The sequence below is a fragment of the Molossus molossus genome, unplaced genomic scaffold (genome assembly GCF_014108415.1).
Source record: "Molossus molossus isolate mMolMol1 unplaced genomic scaffold, mMolMol1.p scaffold_m16_p_7, whole genome shotgun sequence".
Taxonomy (NCBI): Eukaryota; Metazoa; Chordata; class Mammalia; order Chiroptera; family Molossidae; genus Molossus; species Molossus molossus.
The window spans coordinates 109,540,420-109,561,940 of NW_023425401.1; the positions used below are offsets into that span (position 1 = coordinate 109,540,420).

Below are 21,521 nucleotides of genomic sequence, written 5' to 3' on the forward strand. Positions count from 1 at the left end.
CTCCTCCACCATACTCTTTCCCTCCTTCCACACTGCAGTCCTTCAAAGGAAGTCACGCGTGTGGCCCATACTAGGGTCCAGAGTTATGCTCCACCTTGTCGCGGGCAGAGCAGCTACGGAAGTTACTTAGAATTCCTCTGTACAGGAGCGTTGTCTGTCTGTCCGTCCCAGTGTGGACTCATGATGTTTATTTCACACTGGATTATAATCAATCCTGTCAGAATTGGTCAGAGCCCGTGCTCAAGCCAGCAGGGTGTCCCCCCGCGGATAGATCCGGGCGGAAGTGTGACGACATTCCACATTCTTCCCAGTGCGCCCTGACTTTGACTTCTCCCCACATCCTCCTGGGACTCCCCGCTCACTCCTGCAGCCTCCACATCAGCGAGGCCTTGCGGCGAGTGGGCCTCGGGGGGGTTCTCTGCGTGTGTGTCCCCTCGGGGGCGGGGGGGCGGTGTGCGCGTGGGGCTCCCTGGGTTCCGTCCTGAGCACCCACCAGCACCCCGACGGGGACAGCTGGGCTTCCTTCCTCACTGACGCTACATCGTATGGTACATTTCTCACAACTAATGAACTGATACAGTAACAACGAACGAATTATTAACAGAAATCCATTCGTTACTCAGATTTCCTTCGTTTTCCTCTCTCCAGAACAGCACGTTACGTCCGGCCGTGCCTCTGAACGGCTCCTCGCGGCCCGGGTGGTTCCTCAGACCCTCCCTGTCCAGGTGGCCTGGGTGGTTCTGAAGGGGGCTGGGCAGGTATCTCAGGGGACGCCCCTCGACTGGGATGTCTGATGTTTTTCCTTTTTTTTTTTTTATCCTCACCCGAGGACATTTTTCCATTTTTTGTTCAGATAGAGAGGGAGGGAGAGAGAGGAAGAGAGAGAGAGAGAAACATCGACGTGAAGGGACACATCGAGTGGCTGCCACCCGCACGACCAACCAGGGCCGGGGACAAACTGCAACCGAGGTACGTGCCCTTAGCGGGAACCAAACCCGGGTCTCCCTGGACTGCAGGCCGATGCTCTCACCGCTGAGCCAAACCGGCCAGGGCTGATGTTTTTCTTATAATTAGACCAGGGTTCTGCGGTTTGAGAAGCATATACAATGCTTTTTTAAAATGTAACAAGCTGACCCAACAAAGCAAAGTGTTAAACATGTGAAACAAATTACAACAAAACTTATGTGGGTCGCGTGTTACTGATGTGACAACACGCTGATAACAGAAGGGCTAGCGTGTGCGTGAGGAGCAGACAGTGGAAAGTCTAACATGTCACGGCTTCTCCACACGAGTACGAGCTTCCTGGCTTTAGGTGGCTCCCCGTTATTCCCATGACAACGGAGCCTCTGACTGCCCTGGAAGGGAGACATGCACTGGAACGGACGACTGGAGCGATTTGGAGTTAAACCAAAAAGGAAGAAAAACAACAAAACCATCGCACAATCACAGGTTGTTGGGAATGCATTATTAAAATTCCTGAGAAGGCACGAAGTTCAAACTCATTATTCAGCAGGTAACCGGGGTTGAGATATTATCACAATGTTCCTTTCTTTTGTTACTTTATATCTCATTGGACAGAAACATAATTAGTGAGTAGCCTATTGGCACTTGAGTTACTGCCGGAGACCAGAGGAGGCTGTTTGTGAAAAGATGTGAGATCTCACGACCCTCCCCCTCGCACACTAATCCAACATCACTGTCCGAGGGAGCTGCTCCAGAATGCCACTGGGGCCCTGGCCGGTTTGGCTCAGCGGTTAGAGCGGTGGCCTGCGGAAGAGAGCGTCCCGGGTTCGGTTCCTGCTAAGGGCATGTACCTCGGTTGCAGTTTGTCCTAGGCCCCGGCTGGGGTCGTGTGGGTGGGTGGCAGCCACTCAATGTGTCTCTCTCACATCGATGTTTCTCTCTCCCCCCCCCCTTCCTCCTGCTCTATCTGAAGATAAATGCAAAAATGCCCTGGGTGTGGATTAAAAAAAAAAAAAAAAGAATGCCACTGGGAAGTAGAAACGATACGGTCAAGCGTTGCATTTGCGAAGGTTAACAACAACCGGGAAAGGCCGCATCGAAGTGCCAATGCAAACGAGCACGCGCTCAATGGAACGTGTGCAAGCAGCTCTCCTTCTCAAAGGTCCGACTCCACACCACCTTGGCCCCCTAACCCCTGACACGTCCTCACCACGACACAAGGTCCCCCACATCATTCCAGGTTTCCAGCAACTGAACTCCAACCCCCCACGTCCCCTGGGAACCTTGCGCCCGAGGATCCCGCTGATACCCCTTTGGGAAGATGCCCCTTGTGTCTGCGTCCGCTTGGTGCGTGCTGCTCTCTCTCCTGGAGCTGCACCTCCCTGTCCCGCCTGCCTCTGTAGCCGGCCGAACAGCGGGCTCCCGAAACGCATCTCCTCCTGGCACGTCAGAAGGAGAGCTTGTTTGGAATAAAGCTCTTCTCTGGTGTAATCAAAGTAAGGATCTCGGGATGAGATCATCCTGGTTCGGGGTGGGCCCTCAATCCAGTGAGCAAAGAGACAGACCCGGGGGAGGCGGCCATATGAAGATGGAGGCAGACGTCAGAGTGATGCAGCCACAAGCCAAGGGCACCAGGAGCACAGGCGACCACAAAAGCAGAAAGAGGGGCCTGGGGACATTCGCCCCTGGAGCCCCACAAGGAGCCGGCCCTGCTGCCACCTGGATGTCAGGCTTCTGGCCTCCAGACCTCGGAGAACAGAGCTCTGTCATCCAAGCCGCCGAGTTAGTGGCCACGTGTGACGGCAGCCTCAGGGAACCAACGGAGAGTCCAAGTCCGCTTCAAAGGCCCACCACCGCCCTGGCCGGTGTGGCTCAGCGGTGAGAGCGTCGGCCTGCGGTCCAGGGAGACCCGGGTTCGGTTTCCGCTAAGGGCACGTACCTCGGTTGTGGTTTGTCCCCGGCCCTGGTTGGTCGTGCGGGTGGCAGCCACTCGATGTGTCCCTTTCACGTCGATGTTTCTCTTTCTCTTCCTCTCTCTCCCTCCCACTCTATCTGAACAAAACATGAAAAATGTCCTCGGGTGAGGATAAAACAACAACAAAAACAAAAACAGAAAAGGCCCAACATCTTCCTGAGGACCCTCAAGTCAGAAGGAATCGCCCCCGTTTTGACATTCCCATTAGGGCTCTGTGACTCACTCCCTCTTGGAGCTGCAGGCCTTGCACTAAAGCCAGGGGTCTGCACTTCCTTCGGACGGCAGCTTTCTGAGGCAGGGGTCCGGCGACTCCCCCTGGGCACTGGGACGAGCCCGGGCCTGCTACACAGTATTCACCGGCAGACACACAGCACAATGCAGAGGACCAAAGATGAGCCCAAGGGCATCATGTTATAGTTCCAACCTCAGGGAGAAAAACAATGTACATGAATTTAAAAGAATACTGGTGATTCTAGATTTAATGCTCAGTAAAGAAACTTGGTTTATAGACCTTTGTAAGACTGAAGGATTGGAAAGGGATGTTTTTAGTCACAGAAATAATGTACCTATGAAAGTGTCCCATGTAATTTTTTTTTTTTTTTAAGTAAAACAGCATTGATCTAAAGCTTTAAAAATGCAGGCATATTTTATGTTGAAGCTATTTTCAACAACTTTTGGACAAAAAAAAATAACTGAATTGAATAAAAGTGCTGAAGACCTTAAAATGTTCACACTACTGTAAACACAGTCGAAAAACCTGAAAATGCAGCAAAACAACTCCATCCGTTCACATTTCAGAGATAAACGCTACAGTCACAAACCGCTTTTACTCAAAGCTATTTATGCAGAATTTTGACTTAAAATTTACACCCACACAAAGAACAGTATCCAAAGATGGTGTGATTCTCTGGCGTTTCCAGCCTCAGTGGTACGCAAACGGACAGACCAGACCAAAGGAGGCCACAGAGAGGACCAGAGCAGGGAGGTGGCAGGTGTGGCCCCGAGTGTGGGCTTCGAGTACCCCACAGGATGCAGATGGGGACACAACTCCCCCAAGGCGGTGACAGAAAACAACAGAGGCTGGTTTCGAGGAACCTGATTCTGTAAAGTTGTCACCAAACCTTGAGCAGCACAGAGAATTAATTCTGCTCGCTCTGGGCCAAACGCCCCAGTGAATCGCACGGACCCCAGAGACTGCAAGTCAAAGGACATAATCGCGCCTCTGAGGACAGACCGGAACAGCACACTCCGACTGGCCCGTCGCTGTCAGGCCGCTGTCCGCACACCAACCAGAAATGCCAACTGGCCACAGAATTTCCTTGTCAAACAAAAAAATGTTCAAGATGCCCAATATGCTGGTTATATCAAAATGTATCTTTTATACTTTGTTGCCACATTTCAAAACACAAGTTTACTCTAGGCACAAGTATCTTTTCTTTTTAGAAAACCACTTCAGATGGTTGAGCAAGAAATAGGCAGAGAAGGGGAACAGAGAGGTTAAAAAGTATACCGACAAGATTAAATGCAGGTCAATTTTCCTAAAGTGCTTAGAAACAGGAATATGAACAAAGTCAAAGCTTAAATATAATTTTATTTTATTTTTTAATCCTCACTTAAAGATATTTTTCTATTTATCTTTAGATAGAATGGGAGGGAGAGAGAGAGAGAGAAAGGGAGAGAGAGAGAGACACGGACATGAGAGGGACACATTGACTGGTTGCCTCCAGCATGACCCTGACCAGGGCCAGGGATGAACTGCAATTGAGGTACGTGCCCTTGGCTGGAATCGAACCCGCGACTCACTGGTTTGTGGGCCGATGCTCTACCGCTGAGCCAAACCGGCCAGGGCTCAAATATAATTTAAAAAGACTTATAAGGTAGCAGAATAAATGAAGTGCATTAAATTTTTTCCCCCTTTCTATGCTGTTTGCATTTGGTTTTGCGTGTTGGTGGCCAAGGGTCAACTGAAGAGGGGAACGCACCTACTTTTCTGGATCAGGGGCAGGAGAGTTATTTATTTATTTTTTTTATCCTCATCCAAGGATATTTTTCCATTTTTTGTACAGATAGAGTGGGAGGGAGAGAGAGAAAAACATTGATGTGAAGGGACACATCGAGTGGCTGCCACCCGCACGACCAACCAGGGCCGGGGACAAACTGCAACCGAAGTACATGCCCTTAGCGGGAACTGAACCCGGGTCTCTCCGGACCGCAGGCCGACGCTCTAACCGCTGAGCCAAACCGGCCAGGGCAGGGGCAGGAGAGTTAAAGGAAGCAGGCAAAGTGTAGGTCAGGAAAGCCACACAGGTTCCCCAGTTAGGTACTTCAAGGATCCGCGATCCACGTCTCAGGAAGTCCCAGACAGAGAGCAGTGCCCCTGAAGTTGTATGTGACCCCATCAGTTTCAGAGCCTTCGTGTGGAATTCTAGGGACCAAACGACCCAAGCTTCCATCACAGCCCGTGTTTCCTCTTTCTCAGGAAAAAGACCCAATTACTGCGCTGTAACAACAGCGAGGGCAAGGTCAGCTGGCAGGTCCGTGCTGAACACCAGACAGGTCAGGGAGTAAGGCCCACCTTGACGAGGACAATGCCGGGAACCACACTGCCCCGGCTGCTTGGGTCAAACACACTTCCAGCCACAAGAAAGCGTCTCCCTCTCTCCGGCTGAGGAAGGATTTTGTTAAAGGAGCTACGTTGAATTTCGTCAGCTGCCGATCCAATAGCTGAGATGTCCCAGAGGTCTCTCTCCTTTAATCTGCTATCTTCCTTCCTCAGTGGATTTCTCAATACACTGCAGTCTCCTCAATTTCCAGCACAAACCCTGCTTGCTCTCAACTGGGTGCATGACTCACCGTGCTGATGTTTATGTAGGAGTTCGGCCCATAATTCAGATGCCAGGTTAATCATTTGTTTTCTTCTCTGCGTGTTGTCATCTGGTTTTGATGTCAGGACCAAGCTCGCCTCACAGAGCGAGCTGGGAAGCTGCCATCCTTCCCTGAGCCCTAAGACAATTCCAGCAACGGAGGCATGAACTGTTCCTGGCAGGGTTTACAGAACCCACCCAGCGGCAGGCTGAACATCAGGCCTCTTCCGCACAGGCAGAGAAAAGGGTGAGGGCTTTTATTTTATTATTATTTTTTTTTAAAATCCTCAACTGAGGATATGGTTTTATTGGTTTTAGAGAGAGAGGAAAGGAGAGGGAGAGAGAAACATCAATGTGAAAGAGAAACACTGATCTGTTGTCTCCTGTACAGACCTTGACTGGGAACTGAATCTACAACCTGGGCCTATGTCCTGACCGGCAATCGAACCCACAACCTTTGGGTGTACAGGACGGCGCTCTAACCAACTGAGCCACATTGGCCAGAGCTGGTGAAGACTTTATGCTTTTTCTTTATTGATTTTAGAGAGAGATGAAGGGAGGAGAGAGAGAGAGTAACAGTGATGAGAGAGAACACTGACTGGCCGCCTCCTGCATGCCTCCCACTGGGGATCTGGTCCACAACCTGGGCATGTGCCCTGACCGGGAATCAAACTGGCGACCTCTTGGTGCAGGGTCGATGCTCAACCACCGAGCCACACCGGCCGGGCACTCTTTCATTTCTTTTATGGTGATTGATCAAAGGGATAATCAATTAACCAGGAAAAAAACAAACACATTTTAAAGATTTATTCAAAAGTGACTGAAAGATTTAAAAACGTATTGGTCTAGTGTGATATATACAGGTTTCTTCCAATGTTATTTTCTAAATCTCTGCCTTTATGATTAAGAAGCCCCTCTTATTTCCAACGCTTTGCATCCTCACTCTTTTTTATTCTTCTTGAACAGTCTTGGCAAAGGTTTATCCTCTTTGCCGCTCTTTTCCAAGAAGCAAGCCTTTTGTTTTTGCTCGTATTTGATTTCACTGACCGCTGTCGGTTCAGCGGGACTAGGCAGCGAGAGAGTAAGTGACGACATGCAGGACACCACCCCGAACCACTCGGCGGCGGCCCGCGCATCAGCTCCAGGGGACGCACCCGAGCTCCCGCCGCACCCTGCGGGTTCCGGTTCCGACAGGACGTGTTCTCACTCGTGCAGGCTGACCCATTGCTGCTAACCAGAGCCCAGACAGGTCCGCAAACACCCGCACATCTTTGGGGCTCAGCAACGTGATAGATCCTTCTGCCGTGGGCTCCTGGCTACCCGGGATGCAGCCCGTCACGGGGCTCGTTACCCGGGTTAGCACTGCTAAGAATTACGATTCCAGCCCTGGCCCGTGTGGCCCAGCGGTTAGAGAGTGTCAGCCCGCGGACCAAATAGTCGCGGGTTCGATTCTGGTCAAGGGCACGTACCTTGGTTTCGGTTCAGTTCCTGGCCCTGCTCGGGGTTTGTGGGAGGCAATCAGTCGATGTGTCCCTCTCACACTGATGTCCCCCCTCACTCTGTCTGAAGAAAACAGTATACTCAGGTGAGGATTAAAAAAAAAAAAAAAAAGTGATGATAAGTAAAAAAATATCCTCAAGTGAGGAATAAAAGAATAAAAATAATTTAAAAAATTAAGATTTCAAATCGAAATGTGATGAACTTGCAGAGCAAGGCGCTGACCACAGGCGCCCCTTTGAAAGGCCACGGGCCTCGCGTGCTTTCAAGTTCTCTCCCACAGGGGCCCGGGCATCCAGGTCCCCAGGGCCGCGAGTGTGGAAGGGACCCAGGCAGATCTAGCCCAGACCCGGAACAGAACTGCCATCACCTTCAGTGCCCAACAAGGTCACGCATCCCTTTGGGTCTGAATGCCATCTTCTGTAAAGTGGGCATAACGCCGTCTTTCTTGCAGAGTGGCCCTGAGGAACGGGGACTGGTCAGCAGCCAGTCACAAACGCCGACTGGACGGGGCTCCCGAGATTCACACGGGGAAGTGGGGCCGTGTAGACATGAAGCGACCCCCGGAGGGACGGCTGCTGCTGGACCACGCACTAACGGTGACCCTGATTTTCAGTGTTTGCCGAGTTGCCTCTTGGGTCCTTTCTGGAGTCCTCACGGTGGTTCCGTTTGTGGAGACGACTCCCGGGCAGACCCTGCAGTGGCCAAGCTCCTGTTACTCGGCCCACACAGCATCCTACCCGGCCAGGTACCATTACAATTTCTTGCTTCCACAGGAAGAAAGGGAAGCTTCAAATAACTTGCCTGAGGTCTCCCAGCTTTTACCCGAGTCTGACTCATGCCCTTAATAACGAGGGCTCTAATTATGTATGCAACCTAGAGGGGGCACACCCCGAAGCTGGCGAAGTCAGGGTGAAAGTGAGGGCCCCGGGAGGGTGTAAACACACACCCGAGGGGGCGGATGTGGATGTCCGTGATGAGGTCTAGAGGAATGAGTAAACATTCACGGAAACGCGGCCTATGATCTGTAAGATAACCACGCACTGGGAGCACCCTTCCGCGAGTTACGGATGATCTAGGCCCATCTGCAAACGTGTGAATCACCACCTTCAGCAACCTCAATGACATCAGTTCGGGTCCACAGGAGAGAGACAGCTCCGATGGAGACAGAGACAGCACAATGAACAGATGAAAAGAGTGATTAAAATTCAGCACAAAGCTTCCCAAATTAGTTTCCTCCCCCGAAGGGCTCTCGGTTTGTTATCGGAGGTGCGCTACACTCTCCCCCTAAAGTCAGGACTGCAACCCCGCAAGCGAGGCCTAAGACTCCCCCCGGACCCCCGATTACGTAGGCCGGTCGTCACACTTCCATCCTCGGCTCCTGCCTGCCAGGTGTGGTGCATGTACCTGGACTTCCTGTTCAGGAGGGAGACACCCAAGTCACCTTCCCCTCCTCTGTTCGTCCACCTGACAGGGCCCTGTGGTCAGCACACATCAACTCGGGGACCGGATGCCCTCTCGTGGCCTCAGACAGAAAGGCCCTCATTCTTCCTAAGAAGTAATCGAACCCCTTGAAGTGCACCAACGTGGTCGAGGAAAAGTTAACGCTCACACACACTCCAAATATTTACTAAACGCTGTCTCGTTCATCACAGTGTCCAGGAGACGGGTAGATAACACGTTTTCAGTGCCCGGCCTCCCAAGCTTACACTGCACCGGCAAAGCAGTGTGGGTACGTGCCTTTCTCCTTCTCAGCCCAGACCCATCATGAGGGATCCTGGGACCACACGGGACATCCTGTCCGGGCTCTGGAAAGGCTCCCCCAGCAAGTGACACAGGCTGAGCTGGTGGCCAGGGGGGTAGGGAAGAGACTCCGGGGAGAGGAAGCCGCCTGTGTGAGGTGCAGACGCTGCAGGGGACCCTGGCGGGGGAGGGGCCCAAAGGCAGGAGAGCTGGAGGGAAGTGCAAGGTGGAGACAGGTACCTGATGAGGCGGGGGAGGGGCCAGTGCATCAGGGCAGGTACATCACTGAAGGCTTTCAAGGAAGCCCTGGCCAGTTTGGCTCAGCGGTTAGAGCGTCGGCCTGCGGACCGGAGAGACCTGGGGTTGGTTCCCACTAAGGGCACGTACCTCGGTTGCAGTTTGTCCCCGCCCCGGTTGGGGTCATGTGGGTGGCAGCCAGTTGATGTGTCTCTCTCACATCGATGTTTCTCTCTCTCTCTTCCTCTCTCTCCCCCTCCCCCCACTGAAGATAAATGCAAAAATGTCCGCGGGTGAGGATAAAAAAATTAAATTAAAAAAAATAAAGTATGGACATAATGTGATCAGGTAGATGTTTCTAGAAAACATCTCTCAGCCTGGCCAGTGTAGCTCAATTTGTTGAGTGTTGTCCTGCACACCCAAGTGTCATGGTTCGATTCCCGGTCAGGGCACATACCTAGGTTGCGGGTTTGATCCCAGGTCGGGGCGGCGTACCGGAGGCAGCCGATGGATGTTTCTCTCTCACATCGACGTTTCTCTCTCTCTCTCTGAAACAGACATCTCTAAGCGCAGCACGGAGAACTGGTTGGAGAGGCCAGAGCCGGTGCGGGGAGAGACCCGGCTTCTGAACACACCGGGAGAAGATGACAGCGGCCGGGAGCGAGGGCAGACGAGCCGGAGCGCAGAGTGTTCAGGACGCGAAACCCAGAGGACGTGATCGCTCGGACGTGGGACAGCGAGAGCCGCCGCGAAACGCCGGTCTTGTTAACAAACAAACTCGGTGGGCCCGGTTCCACTCCCGAGCGGGGCTGCCTTTGAGGAGGGGGGCGGGGGGGGGCAGGAGCCCAGCGCAGACGGGCTGTGAAGTGTGTCAGGCAGAGACACCGGGCAGGTAACCGAAGACTCCGGCGAGGTCCGGCTGGAGATATCTATCTGGGACCATCGGTTATTCAAGCATCATGGTAACTCAATCCATGGGATGAAAACACTGGGCAACAGGTGTCATGGTAACCGGAGCCAGGGAAGGACAGCAGGCTGTCCGGGACGAGAAAGGGCCTAGGACAGGGCCGCGAGGAAGTCCTACGTCTAACGCTCAAGAAAGAAGAGCAACTGCATGGTGTGCAAAGGACCTCACTAAGCCTGATACCGCCCCTCCCCCAACTAAGAACCATCAGGGAACAAATGCCGCGGGAACCGAACCCAGGACCCTCCGGTCCGCAGGGAGCCGGGCTCTCCGTGGCCTGGTACTGAGGTCGGGCAAGAGTCCATGGCGGGCTGCAGAGGGGAAGTGGGTCAGCACCTCGGCGGGCTCGGGGGGACTGGCGAAGAGGGGCTGAAGACTGACCAGGAGGTGAGGAGACGGAAAGGTGGTTTCCGAGCAAAACACCATTTCCTGTTGGTCATGCAGACGGGCTCAGAGCACGGGCTGTCAAAGTCTGTGCTTGAACCCGGTTCCCCCACTTTCCCCTTAAGTCATTTGTTTATCTTTTTTTTTTTATCCTCACCCGAGGACATTTTTTCCATTTTTTGTTCAGATAGAGCGGGAGGGAGAGAGAGGAAGAGAGAGAGAGAGAAACATTGATGTGAAGGGACACATCGAGTGGCTGCCACCCGCACGACCAACCAGGGCCGGGGACAAACTGCAACCGAGGTACGTGCCCTTAGCGGGAACCGAACCCGGGTCTCTCTGGACCACAAGCCGACGCTCCAACCGCTGAGCCAAACCGGCCAGGGCCATTTGTTTATCTTTTAGTTTTTTTTTTTTCATTGATTTTAGAGAGAGGACGTGAGAGGGAGAGAGAGAGAAACATCGATGAGAGAGAACATCGACTGGCCGCCTCCTGCACACCCCGCACTGGACATGTGCCCTGACCGGGAATCGAACCGGCAACCTTAGGGCATGGGTCGACGCTCAGCCACTGAGCCACACCGGCTGGGCCTGAAGTCATTGATTTAACCTCTTCCTTTCTTGATTTCTTCCTCTATACAATGGGGGACGCTAAAAACGTGTGCCCCTTAAGGGTGTTCTGAGGATTCGGTGAGACACGTGAGGACTCGGAATGGGGCCTCTGTACTGGGCACGTGGCAGCTTCACTGGGCCCACAGAAAAGGACCCAGAAACCCTCCATCTCCTCCAAGTGAACACCAAACGCTCTGCGGTGTCAACAGTTTTCCGACTTTAAAATTCAGGTAAAATGTGAAGCCGCAGGGACCCTGGTATAACAACTTCTCAGGATTGGCCGCCGGAGCAGAGTTGGAGGGGACCACCCCCGGCCTTGGGACAGTTGTCTGAACTCCCGGTCTGGACTCAGTCAGCTGACAGGTGGGGCAGAGCTGGGTGCCCACAAAGGATCAGACGAAGCCGGTCTCGAGAGAGAATGTGGCTGGGGACCCCTCATCGTAGAGATGAGCGGGGTGGGTCTCAGAGCCTGGCCACGTCCCGTTACTTGGGAAGCCCAGGGACAAGTCCCACTTTCGGAAATCCCCGAGTCCTCCTGTGCGCTCGGCTTTAACAGCCAGGGCTCTTTCCACTTTGGGGAACAAAACCCCCGGTTCTACAAGACAACCGTTCTCTCATCGGATGGCAGATGCCGGCGACCGGAAGCTACGCCCTGACCTCGGAGACGGTACGAGGTGCACCTAAAAGGATTAGAGGCGGTGAGCTTTCACTACGGGGCCGGCCGGAGAAGGAAACATCTCGTCATAAGCATTTCATAAAACTGCAGCTACTTTTATAATCTGGAAGCAATGCGTCTCCTGGGTACTGGGTACGGGGACCATGCAAACGCCAGAGGCAGGGCCGAGTTCGGATGGCGTTCTGAGCCTGTGCCACACGATGGGGTGCCGCCCGGCCGTGCTGGCACCACAAACCTCACACCTGTCTCTGCCACCAGAGGTCAGTGCCTGTCACGCTATCGTCAGTAAGCATCCACGTGCACTCCGGAGCCTCCCGAGCAGCCTCAGGGATGGGGAACACGTCCCCAGTTCACCACACACACAATTCTCCCTGAAGCAACTAGAGCAGCACTTCTCAACCTGTCATTATCCACCTCCTGTTTTTTCTCTTCTTCTTTTTTGATTTTAGAGAAAGAGGAAGGAAGAGGGAGAAAGAGAGAAAAACACCGATGAGAGAGAACATTAACTGGCTGCCTCCTGCATGCCCCCACTGGGGATCGGGCCCACAACCTAGGCATGTGCCCTGACTGGGAATCGAACTGGTGACCTCTTGGTGCAGGGTCGACGCTCAACCCCTGAGCCACACCGGCCGGGCGCCCTCCTGTCTTTGATACATTTCCCCCTGACTGTCCTATTCCCACACCACAGGTGTGTGTGTGTGTGTGTGTGTGTGTGTGTGTACTGCCTATCTGTCCATGTCCTGTGGCCCTCCGGACAGCCACAGACCACTCTAAATGACAAGGCTGACCAGTCTCACTATAAATCTGAGTTTGGAGACACGTTCTGGAAAGGTTACACCTTAGACAACGCCTTGCGGGTGAAGAAGGAACAGCCGGGACAGAAAGGTCGCCTGGGAGGAAGGAAGCAGGCAGGTGGGGAGGAAGGGGAGAGACCACTGGCAGGACAGGTGGCCGAAAGGACCACAGCATGTTGGGGAAGACAGGCATCCCTGAAGAGTCTGTGACAGCTGACACAGCGAGAGGGCAGCCAGGAGACCACAGGAGGAGATTCTTCACGTGCCGGAATGACTGCGCATTAGTCACGAATGAGCTGCCGGACACTCACCTCCTCCAGACGGTGTTCACAGGCCGTTCCGCGCCTGGCAGCGCTCGTGCGTGTCCTGCCACTGAGCGAGTTCGAGACGGTCGACCCTGACGCGCACGCGTACTACGGGCCACTCTGCATCCACCGAACCCCAAGTCCTCATAATGTAACCACAGCCGTCCCCCCTTCCCCACGAGCTTGCTCCCCGTGGTTTCAGGTACCCAGGGTCCACCTGGGAAAACACTAAATGGGAATCTCCTGAACGAGTCCTCCCTACATTATAAACCGCGTGCCATTCGGAGCAGCACGGTGGAGTCCCTCATCGTCCCCCACCCTTGCCCCTTGCCCAGTGCCAGTGCCTCCTCGCTGCGGACGCTCCCCCTGCTAGTCACTCAGCCGTCTCCGTCATCAGAGCGCAGCGCTTGGGTTCCGGTCACCCTCATTTTACTTACAGTGACCCCCCAACGCAAGCCCAGTGACGCTGACGCTGGCCGTTCGGATGTGCCACAGAGCAGCTGTGAAGTGCTTCCCTTAAGGGAAAAGGGACGTGCATGTCGGGAAACCACAGCAGGCATGGGCTCGGGACTCTCCACGGTGTCAGGTGTTCACCGGGGGGCTTGGAACACGTTCCCTGTGGATTATGAGGGACGCATGGAAGAACCGCTACTGTGCAAACAGTGCCTGCGGTGCCGGCCACGGGAAGAGAAAGATGAGCTGTTAGGGGAGTACAGAAGGGGCTTGGGGCACTGCCTCAAAGAGGGAGTGACATGTGGGTCGAGCCATGATGTATTTTAAGACTGGCAGGGTGCAGAAAGGGAACAGAGAAGGTCTTACCCTCAAGGGATGTAACTCCAGAAGGCACAGAGACGCACGACAGACACACAGAACGGGGGTCACGCAGAGCAAACTACGCCTGTGGGCCAAATACTGTTGTCCATCAAGTTTTATGGAACACAGCCCGGCCGCTGGACTGATTTGGGCTCTGGCTGCCTCCCACCCTGCCGCCCAGGCCAGCTGAGTATTCGTGACGGAACCGAAGACCAGCCGGGCCCTTGCAGAAGCCTGTGGACGCCGGTTCCACAGCCTTGCTGTTCAGAGAGGGGTCTGAAATGCAGACGTGTGGGGCCCATCGCAGACCCACGGGACCGGAACCTGCCTCCCTCTCTGGTGCCTCTGGTGCTCAGAAGGCTCTCCTGTCACCAGCATGTGTGGCCGGGAGGAGGCGGTGAGGCCGAAGGTGAAGGAAAGCATGCACTTATCCTATATATAGTCAGGGGAAAGCAGTCAAGGTTTTCCCATAAAGGGGTGGTGCCGTCAGCCCACGCTCCAGAAAGGTCCCTCGGACACAGTGTGACCGTCAGAAGAGTTGACAGCTGAAAGCAGGTGGCATCGGGTGTCAGAACCCAGGCAAAGACCTGAACTATGCAGGGGACACGGCCAGGCAGCTCCTTCGTTCTTCCCAGAAGCAAATGACGTTCTAAGAGATCACTGCAATTTCACCAGCACCGCCCATTTGCTACTAACTTATTAGGAAACAGAGAAACACTTCGTAACAAAATATTAGGAATCACATATTTCCGTGCACACCAAGTGTATCTCCAGCTACGTAATGCTACCAGACCGCAATGTATAAATTATGACATTAACTGGACAAGAAAGAAGTTTGAAGATTAAATGAGGACCAATTCATCAGCTATCTATTATGTAGGCTGCTAACACATCAGTTCACAAGATATTTCGAGGTGTCATGTCTTATGCTAGGGCTTTTTTCCCCCAAAAATAAATGCATGATTCTGCTTGATTTTCAGTTTTTCCACATTTTGGATGAATAAGCAATCTAAAGTTAAAAAAACACATCCCAAGCTGCATTTTAAACAACACACCAACACCATTCCTCCTTCTAGCTCAGCTAACAGCTCCGAGCAACTGCTTAACATTCTGCCTCCTTCAAAATCTAGGAAAGTTTGACAGGGTTATTTGTAGGATCTGAATCCTACATGCTTTAGTGTAAGGAGAGCAATATAGATAAAAATAGATGAGCAAAAACGGGAAATTCCCTTTCTTCGCGGCTCAGGTTTGATACTTTATATTCATTCCATTGGCAGAAACAATGCAGATGAAATAAGGCTTGTGTGTCTGCCCTGAGAAATGAAACATCATTAAATCAATAAATCTCAAGGAAGAAAAGAATGCATCAAACTCGTGCTGAGGAGAATCTCTATGTTAAGATTCATTGATAAAAACCTTAGAAAGTCCATGAATTCATCACAACGGTTAATGGCACTTAAAGAGATAACAGTTAATAACATTAATATTAACTATTAGTTTTCTCTGGGTTTATACTGTACTAAATGTCATTGCATGAAGTATTTCATTTAATCCTTAAAATATCCTGATATTGGCTCCAGCTTATAAAGGGGGAAACTAAGGCACAGAGAGCTTAAGTTACTTGTCCAAGGTCACACAGCTAAATAGGAAGTGGAGCCAAGATCTGAAGCTGGGCCTGTGTGCTGGACCATAACTGTGGCACCTCTCAAACAGTATCGTCCGTCCACTTTCCTCTGTCCCTAGATGAATCTGCATAATATTTAAATGCAATGGACTCTCACTATCACTGATATCAAAGGCAAAGAAAACCTCTATGATTTAGACATTCAAAGTCTTCACGGAAAGAGGGGTACACCATATTGCCCTGTGAACAGTGGCCAAAAACTTGACCTGTGATATAATAAAACGAAGGAATAATGAGGCGGATTCCTCAGTAGGATAACATGCAAATGAGGTCTCAGTAAAACTCTGAAATGTATCATATAACTGCTTGTTAATGATACATATGGATGCAGACTTTTAATGATAATTACTCTGAATGCATTATCTTCTAGCTAAGATGTTTGTGAAACGCTACAGAGACTCTAAAACATAAAATAAACATAGGCACTGGCTTAGGACTAGGGGGGTCAACACTCTCATATTGGTGGTGCATGTTACTGAAGTAACTGCTTGACTGGAAACAAACAGGAGCGTTAAAGCAAAGTTGGCACCAGGCACACCACCCACATGGCACATTCTTTGTTCCTGGAGCTTCATTCCAGCAACAGTCTTGGAAGAAAGAGAAGTCACTGAATAAATAATGCAAGTCCACAGGACAGTGTGCAGGTCTTTCAAATTCTCCAAATTGTCAGGCGTCTGATACAAAGTTCTCTTCCCACTTCGACCTCATCACGTCCCATTTAAAATACTAATTTTGCCAAAGAACAAACTCACTCCCTTCGCGTTCTAACAGCTTCGAAATAAGATCCAGGTAAGAAGAAAACAGGGCAGGGGTAAAAAGCAAAAACAAAAAAAACCCCAACAAGTGAAAAGAGAAGAGGCGAAAGAAATGATGGAGTGACAGTCACCTGAACTCCAAACCAATGGACTCAGCCGCCTCAGGTTTCCCCATTTAACTTTCCCTATTTACAACCAGAAGACACACCCTGGCGGTGGTATTTTCACAAATACAAATACGGGGACAGTTTGCGCTATTTACAGGGATGGACCGTACACGTAATCCGGTGGTTACCCCGCGCGTAAGGCGGCAGCGCAAGCAGTCACTACTGCATGACACCTTGCTCGCTCTCGGGCTCGGCTCGTACGGACAAAAGGACCGACCATCCTTGGACCCGGCTCGGCTGCCCCTGCGGAGGCTCCGCGGGCTGCTGCAGAAGCGCTCCGCTGGCCCCGCGCCTCCATCGCCGGCCCCGGGCAGCGGGCCGGGCGCGCGGCCTCCGGGGCGTGGGGACCCGGCTGCCGGCCCCTGGGCGCAGGAGCGGAGGCGCGTCCCAGCGGGGGGCACTCACCTTCTTCTTCCAACTCGAATTTCTCCAGCATGCCGGCTTCCGCGGGTCCCGGGGCCGCCGCCAGCGCCGCCTGAGGAGGAGGAGGAGGAGGACAGGGATCAGCATGCGCTCGGCGACGCTCGTCCCCGCGCGGGGCGGGGGCGCGGGGACGCGGGAGCCGGGTGGGGGGGCGGGGACGGGGCTGGACTCCGCGGCCCCGCCGAGCGCAGCGGCCTCGCTCCGCGCCGCCGCCGGGAGGAGGGGCCTCCGCGCGCGGACCGGACGGAACGGAACGCGGCGCGGCCCAGCCCCCGGCCCGCCCCCGCCCCCGCCCCGGGCCCGCCCGCCCCGCGCCCCTCCCGAGTGGAACGCTCCGCCCTCCCCCCGCCGGCGGCCTTGGTACGACCGGCGGAGGAAACGCGTGGGAAGAGGACCCCAGGGCGCGGGCGGCCGGCGCACCCCCTCTGGCCTGGTCCCCGGTCCCCGCCGGGCCGTGGGCGGCCATGAGCGGAGGAGGCCGGTGTTCCCACCGCCGCCGCGCCCTCCGCCCCGCGCGCACCTCCCGCCCCGCCGCGCACCTCCGCTCGCTCCCCCGCACCCACGGCCAGCGCGGCCCCGCGGGTCTAACCTGCGCAGGTGTGGTCTGGGCCAGCCCGGGGGTGGGGCGCGAGGGGCGCGCCGCGGGGGGGTGGGGGTGGGGCGCGGGGGCGGGGCGACGCGCGGGGCGGGGGCGCCCAGAGACGGCACCGGGGGCCAGGGCGGTGGCATTCCTTTTTTAAATTTTAGGCGACACCGCCCATCCCCCTCCCGTATTCCAAAGAACTGTCCCTTGGGTTCCACGCATTGCGCGTGCCCTGCGTGCCTGTCACTTCCACCGAGCCCTGGAAGTCTTCTCCACTTCCTCTCTCCACCGCCGCTTCCCTGCGGCTGAGCCGCTGCCAGAAGCTCACACGAACCTAAACCTGGCCCCGGCCGCTCTGTCGCCCTGGAGCCGGGTATCTGAGACTCTCCTGCTGCCAACTCGGGTTGGCAGGGAGCGCGGCTGGCAGCTCAGACCTTCCCGGGGGAGCAGGGCAGCCCGGGCGGGTGCAGGCGCCGCACTCCGGGAGGCTCCTGCGTGTGACAGCCAGTTCGGGCACCATCTGCGGGCCCCTGCGCTCACTCCCAGAGCTCGGGCCCTGATAACGAGTCAGCTCGCCAGCGCCGATGGGGGCTGTAAAGGGGCCTCCAGCTCTCGAGAGGAACTTGGTTGCACCGTGTCTGCAAGCCCAGCCCGGAGGAGGAAGTACTAACATCTCCTTGGCGCTTCCTTTTTTGCTCTGTCATCTCAGCGGGGCCAATCTCTTAAGTCTTAAATTTCTTCTTAAAGAGAGGGGGGTGGGGAGGAAAAGAAGACAAAATACATTTTGTAAGAGGGTTGGGGGTAACCACCTACAGCTGTATATGTCATGCTTAAGGGTCGAAGGCTGAACTGTTCTCTCAAGCTCAGGAGCAAAGCAAGGATGTCTACTTTCACATTGTTCTTATTCAGCATCGTACTGCAGGTTCTAGCTGCTGCAATTAAGGCAAGAAAAATTACTAAAAGGTGTGCAAAGACACAAAACCATCCCTATTTGAAGACGCCATGATTGTCGGCATAGAAAGTCGCAAGGAATCTAAAAACAAATGAACAGCCCTGGGCGGTTTGGCTCAGCGGTTAGAGCGTCGACCTGCGGTCCACAGAGACCCGGGTTCGGTTCCCGCTAAGGGCGTGTACCTTGGCTGCAGTTTGTCCCCGGCCCTGGTCGGGTCGTGTGGGTGGCGGCCACTCGATGTGTCCCTTTCACATCGATGTTTCTCTCTCTTCCTCTCTCTCCTTCCCGCTCTATGAGTAAGAAATGGAAAAATGTCCTCGGATGAGGATAAAAAGAAAAAAAAATAAAATAAAAATAAAAACAAATGAACAAACAAAAACCCCCCCAAAACTAGAACTCGTGAGTTCAGCAAGGTCATAGGATACAAGATTCACAGGCAAAAAAATCAATCTCAATTTTATATACTAACAAAGAACATGTAGACACTGATATTAAAGACAATACTATTTACAACCACTGCAACGGAAATGAAATACTTAAGGTATACGCTTAAGGAAACGTACAGAATCTGTATGCCGAAAGCTACAAAATGCGGATGAAAATGGAAGGAACCCTAAGTAAACAGAGAGGCGTCCCATGTTTGCGAAATGGGAGACCCAACACTGTAAAGATGTCAGTTCTCCCGCAAACTGATCTCGAGGTTTAATGCAATTCTCATTAAAACCCCAGTAAGCTTTTTTGAAGACAAGCTTAGTTTAAGATGTATAAGGAAATGCACAGGCTCTAGAATAGCTAAGCAGTCCTCAAAAAGAAAGAAGTGGGAGGAATCACTCTACTCAGTATTAAAGCTTACTCCAGAGCTACAGTAATCGAGGCTGTGTGTACTGCATATGATTTCACTTATATGAGGATCCGAAAGAACAAAGTAATTGAACCAACAAAACAGAAACAGACTCACGGATAGAGAAGAACAGCCTGATGGTTGCCGGAGGGGAGGCGGGTTAGGGGACTGGGTGAACAAAGGCGAAGGGATTTGGAAGCACAGATCAGTAGTTACAGAAGAGACATGGGGATATAAAATATAATACAGGGGCCCTGGCCAGTTTGGCTCAGCGGTTAGAGCGTCGGCCTGCGGTCTGGAGAGACCCGGGTTCGGTTCCCGCTGAGGGCATGTACTTTGGTTGCAGTTTGTCCCCGGCCCTGGTTGGTCGTGCGGGTGGCAGCCACTCAATGTGTCCCTTCATGTCGATGTTTCTCTTTCTCTCTCTCCCTCCCACTCTATCTGTACAAAAAATGGAAAAATATCCTCAGGTGAGGATAAAAAAAAATTAAAAAAAAATTAAAAAAAATATAATACAGGGAATATCATCAATAATACTGTAATAACTATGCATGGCGCCAGGCGGGCACGGGAACTATCGGGGAGCACTTTGTAAAGTATATGATCGTCTACCCACTATGCGGTACACCCGAAATGAATACAAAATAATATTTAATGCAAACTATAATTGAAAAACAAAACAAAACAAAGGAAAAAAAAAGACTAGTATTGATGGCAGAGAGACAGACACATGATCAATAGAAACAGAATCTGACCCATAGAATGTGTCAAACGGATGTTTGCTAAAGGTGCAAAGCAATGGTGCTCCAGCAACCGGACACGGCTAGGCAAAAAACAAACCTCAGCATGAGCCTCACACCACACAAACAAGCTCAAGTTGCATTACAGACTGAAAAATAGAATGTAAAACATGAAACTTTTAGGAAAAAAATAGGACAAAACTTCAGGACCTATTGTTAGGAAAGAGACAGACTTGACCTCAACAGCTCGATCCATAAAAGGGAAAAGGAATCAGAGGGGCCTCATTAGCATGAAAGGGTTTGCTCTGTGGCAGACACTGTTCAGAGGATGAAAAGGTAAGCTATGGAGTGCAGGCGAAGACCTGTAAAGCACACAGGCTGCAAATGCCTAGTGTCTGTAATCCGTAAAGAACTCGCAAAACTCAATAGTGTAAAAAGAAAATCCAGCTCTGGCCGGTTTGGCTCAGCGGTTAGAACGTTGGCCTGCGGTCCAGAGAGACCCGGGTTCGGTTCCCGCTAAGGGCATGTACCTCGGTTGCAGTTTGTCCCCGGCCTGGTTGGGTTGTGCGGGTGGCAGCCACTCAGTGTGTCCCTTTCACGTTGATGTTTCTCTCTCTCTCTCCCTCTCTATCCCTCCTGCTCTATCAGAACAAAAAATGAAAAAATGTCCTCGGGTGAGGATAAAAAAAATTGAAAAAAAAAAAGAAAGAAAGAAAGAAAATCCGGTTAGAACATGGGCAAAAGATATGAAGAGACATTTCACTGGAAGAGATACAGGCAAATGAGCCCCTATAAAGATGCTCAGCATCATTAACCAGCAGGGAAATGCACATTAAAACCACACTAAGCGATTGCTGTACATCTATTAGAATGACCCAAATAAAAATAGCAAATGCTGGTGAGGATGCAGAAAAACCAATCGCTTCTGCATGGCTGTGAGGATGCAAAATCGTACTACTGGTCTGGAAAACAATCGGGTAGTTTCTTGCAACTGCCCTATGGACGCAGCAATTGCATTCTTGGGCCATTCACCCCGGATCAATGAAAAGTACGTTTACGCGAAAACCTGTATACGGATGTTCATAGCGGCTCCATGCGTAACAACCCGAATTGGAGATAACAGATGTCATTCAATGGCTGAGTGATTAAACAGACCACAGTTGTACTCCGCTGAACGCGAGCTATGTTCCGAGAAACGTGTCGTTCGGCGAGTTCATCGTAGTCCGAGCATCATAGGGTGCGCTTGCACGAACCCCGACGGCACGGCCTGCTGCGCACCTGGGCTGTATGGTATAGCCTGGTGCTCCGGGGCGCCAAGTCTGCACGGCACGTACTACACTGAATACTTGTACGTGCTTGTGTATCTAAATACAGAAAAGGTACAGCAAAAACATGGTATAAAAGATAAAAAATGGTGCACCTTATGGGGTGCATACCGTGAATGGAGCTTACAGTTGTTTGTATTTCTGGGAGCTGTTCTGGGTGAGTCAGGGAGTGAGTGGGGAGGGAATGTGAAGACCGACGACATTCCTGTACCCTGCTGTAGACT

General features: G+C 52.5%; 1 protein-coding gene across 2 annotated transcripts in view; it reads right to left on the reverse strand.

The window, feature by feature from the left end:
* The window catches only part of PRKAG2 (protein kinase AMP-activated non-catalytic subunit gamma 2), a 195,827-nt gene that overhangs the window by 26,597 nt on the left and 147,709 nt on the right, over positions 1 to 21,521 (reverse strand). For both annotated transcript variants that reach the window (XM_036246381.1, XM_036246380.1), the window contains exon 5: positions 16,839 to 16,908. In XM_036246381.1, coding sequence (XP_036102274.1) covers positions 16,839 to 16,908 — 70 coding nt within the window. The remainder of the gene's footprint in view (positions 1 to 16,838; positions 16,909 to 21,521) is intronic.